We start from the raw sequence: 1,845 nt of genomic DNA on the forward strand, positions 1-1,845 counted from the left end.
GAACTAAAAGAGAGGGGGTCTTGGGTGGAGACCACCCATGTCAGTACAACACACATCTTTGATGAACTAGCTAGCAGTACCTTAGCACAGTGCAGGTCCTTATGCTTCTTCAGCAGCTTGTCAGCCTGCTGGATGGCCATCTTGTTATTGCCATTGTCAAGGTAATCTGGGAGGAGACGGAGGTCAAAGCATCAGTGTACAAGCACCTACCTCGCTCACATGGGGACAGTTACACTTTCATTTAAGGTCATCCATTCAGTGGATTACAACTGTTATAGCTGTGTGAGCTTAAGGCCCTATTCTAATGAGTGCACTTGAATGAGTGCTCATTACGATGTGCGTCTATGTGCTTTTGCCATGACATATTGTGTCCTCCTGTCACTCATAACATAGCAGACAAACAAAGAGGGCATAACAGACAGCCACAGTCCCCCACCCACCGACAGACAGACAGACAGACAGAGAGAGAGAGAGAGAGAGAGAGAGACAGACAGACAGACAGACAGACAGACAGACAGACAGACAGACAGAGAGAGACAGAGAGAGACAGAGAGAGACAGACAGAGAGAGAGACAGCTCTTCCTAGGACTAGCTGGGATCCAGGCTCCAGGACAGCTGGATGCCAAAATTAACTATGCCATACACAACACTTTATCAGGCTTATGTCATTCTCTAAATGTTAACCGTGTAACTGGGCTGAATATCATGAATGAACGCAGACTACGTCAAGATCTTTTTTAAATCATTTTCATGATTTTCATAAAGACATTTATGAAACACAATTCTGATATAGCCCGTTACAGCCTTTGTGAACTGTTGTAAGGAGGAGGAAAGTGGCAAATGTGATAAAGCTATATAGACCTGACTGAAAAGGCAGTGAAGAGTGCATTCTCACCAAAACCAAGCTAAACGTAGGCCTACGACTATCAGGTGTTTTGCATGTTGCACACTGGAATGAAGAGGCACAATTTGCCTTTCAGAATCAGATAGACAAAACACAAGCTGCCTTGCAGAGCAAAGGTAGACATAGCAGCGAAAAAACAACTAGTAACGTTGGACTCCCGTTATTTCACTTACTAGCTAGACTCCCCAATAACACAGGCTAGCCGACAGCATGCTAGCTGGATACATAGTTAGCTCTGTGTTAGCTAGCAAGCTAGTAGAGGACAACCCGTTGAACACGATCACTAGCTAGCATGGCTTAAGGTGCCATTGTTGACACACTTTCCATGCTTTCACAGATAGCTAGCTATCTTACGTTGGGAAATTGGGGCTGATTTGCAAGCAAGACTTGTAGCTGGGTGGTATTGTGGAACAATAGGCCTAGCATGCTAGCTAGCACGGTCCAGTCACACTGCTCTCTGGGAGCTAGCTAAGTTATAGTAGCTAGTTCACTTAGCTAGCAAGCTAGCTGTCAAATAAGCCAAGAAGATAGGAAGTTTCTCTTTGAGACAGAGAGCGAACCTGGTGGTCAATTTACGTTCAATAACGATTTTTGCAGTTTCTTTTCAATCATTACAATCACACCAAGCAATACTGCTGAATTAAAATGGCAAAGGTAGGTAATTGTGGGTGACTGACACCCAGTCAAGGTGCACTGTCATTCGGCGCTGCAGGGTAACTGAGTGCGGGGCTGGGGCTGGGGCTTGAGGGGCCGCATTACCGCCCACTGGGCATCACACGCAGCCTGTGCAAGGGGGGGCCCTAGGATTGATCTCTAAACACTATTAAAACAATTGAAGGATGGCACGTATCGGTGATTTGCAGTTAATCATTACCGTATATAGGTCTGAGTCTCCTGTCGTTAGGGTCTTGCACATGGCCTCTCGCCGCCATGTTGGAGTT

The 1,845-nt window shown here is 46.0% G+C and overlaps 1 protein-coding gene across 2 annotated transcripts in view; it reads right to left on the reverse strand.

The window, feature by feature from the left end:
- Window positions 1–1,845, reverse strand: part of naa25 (N-alpha-acetyltransferase 25, NatB auxiliary subunit) — a 13,778-nt gene extending 11,933 nt beyond the window's left edge. The window contains exons 1-2 of one of the 2 annotated variants that reach the window (XR_014630557.1): window positions 1,779–1,837; window positions 81–166 (exon numbers count right to left, since the gene is read on the reverse strand). Coding sequence is in view for 1 of the 2 variants with exons in the window: in XM_084441899.1 (XP_084298025.1) it covers window positions 81–166; window positions 1,779–1,836 (144 nt within the window). In the remaining variant the exon portion in view is untranslated. Of the gene's footprint in view, window positions 1–80; window positions 167–1,778 lie in introns of both variants that reach the window. The other variant, XM_084441899.1, reaches the window with a different exon arrangement.

This window comes from Borostomias antarcticus, assembly GCF_949987555.1.
Source record: "Borostomias antarcticus genome assembly, chromosome: 8".
Classification (NCBI taxonomy): Eukaryota; Metazoa; Chordata; class Actinopteri; order Stomiiformes; family Stomiidae; genus Borostomias; species Borostomias antarcticus.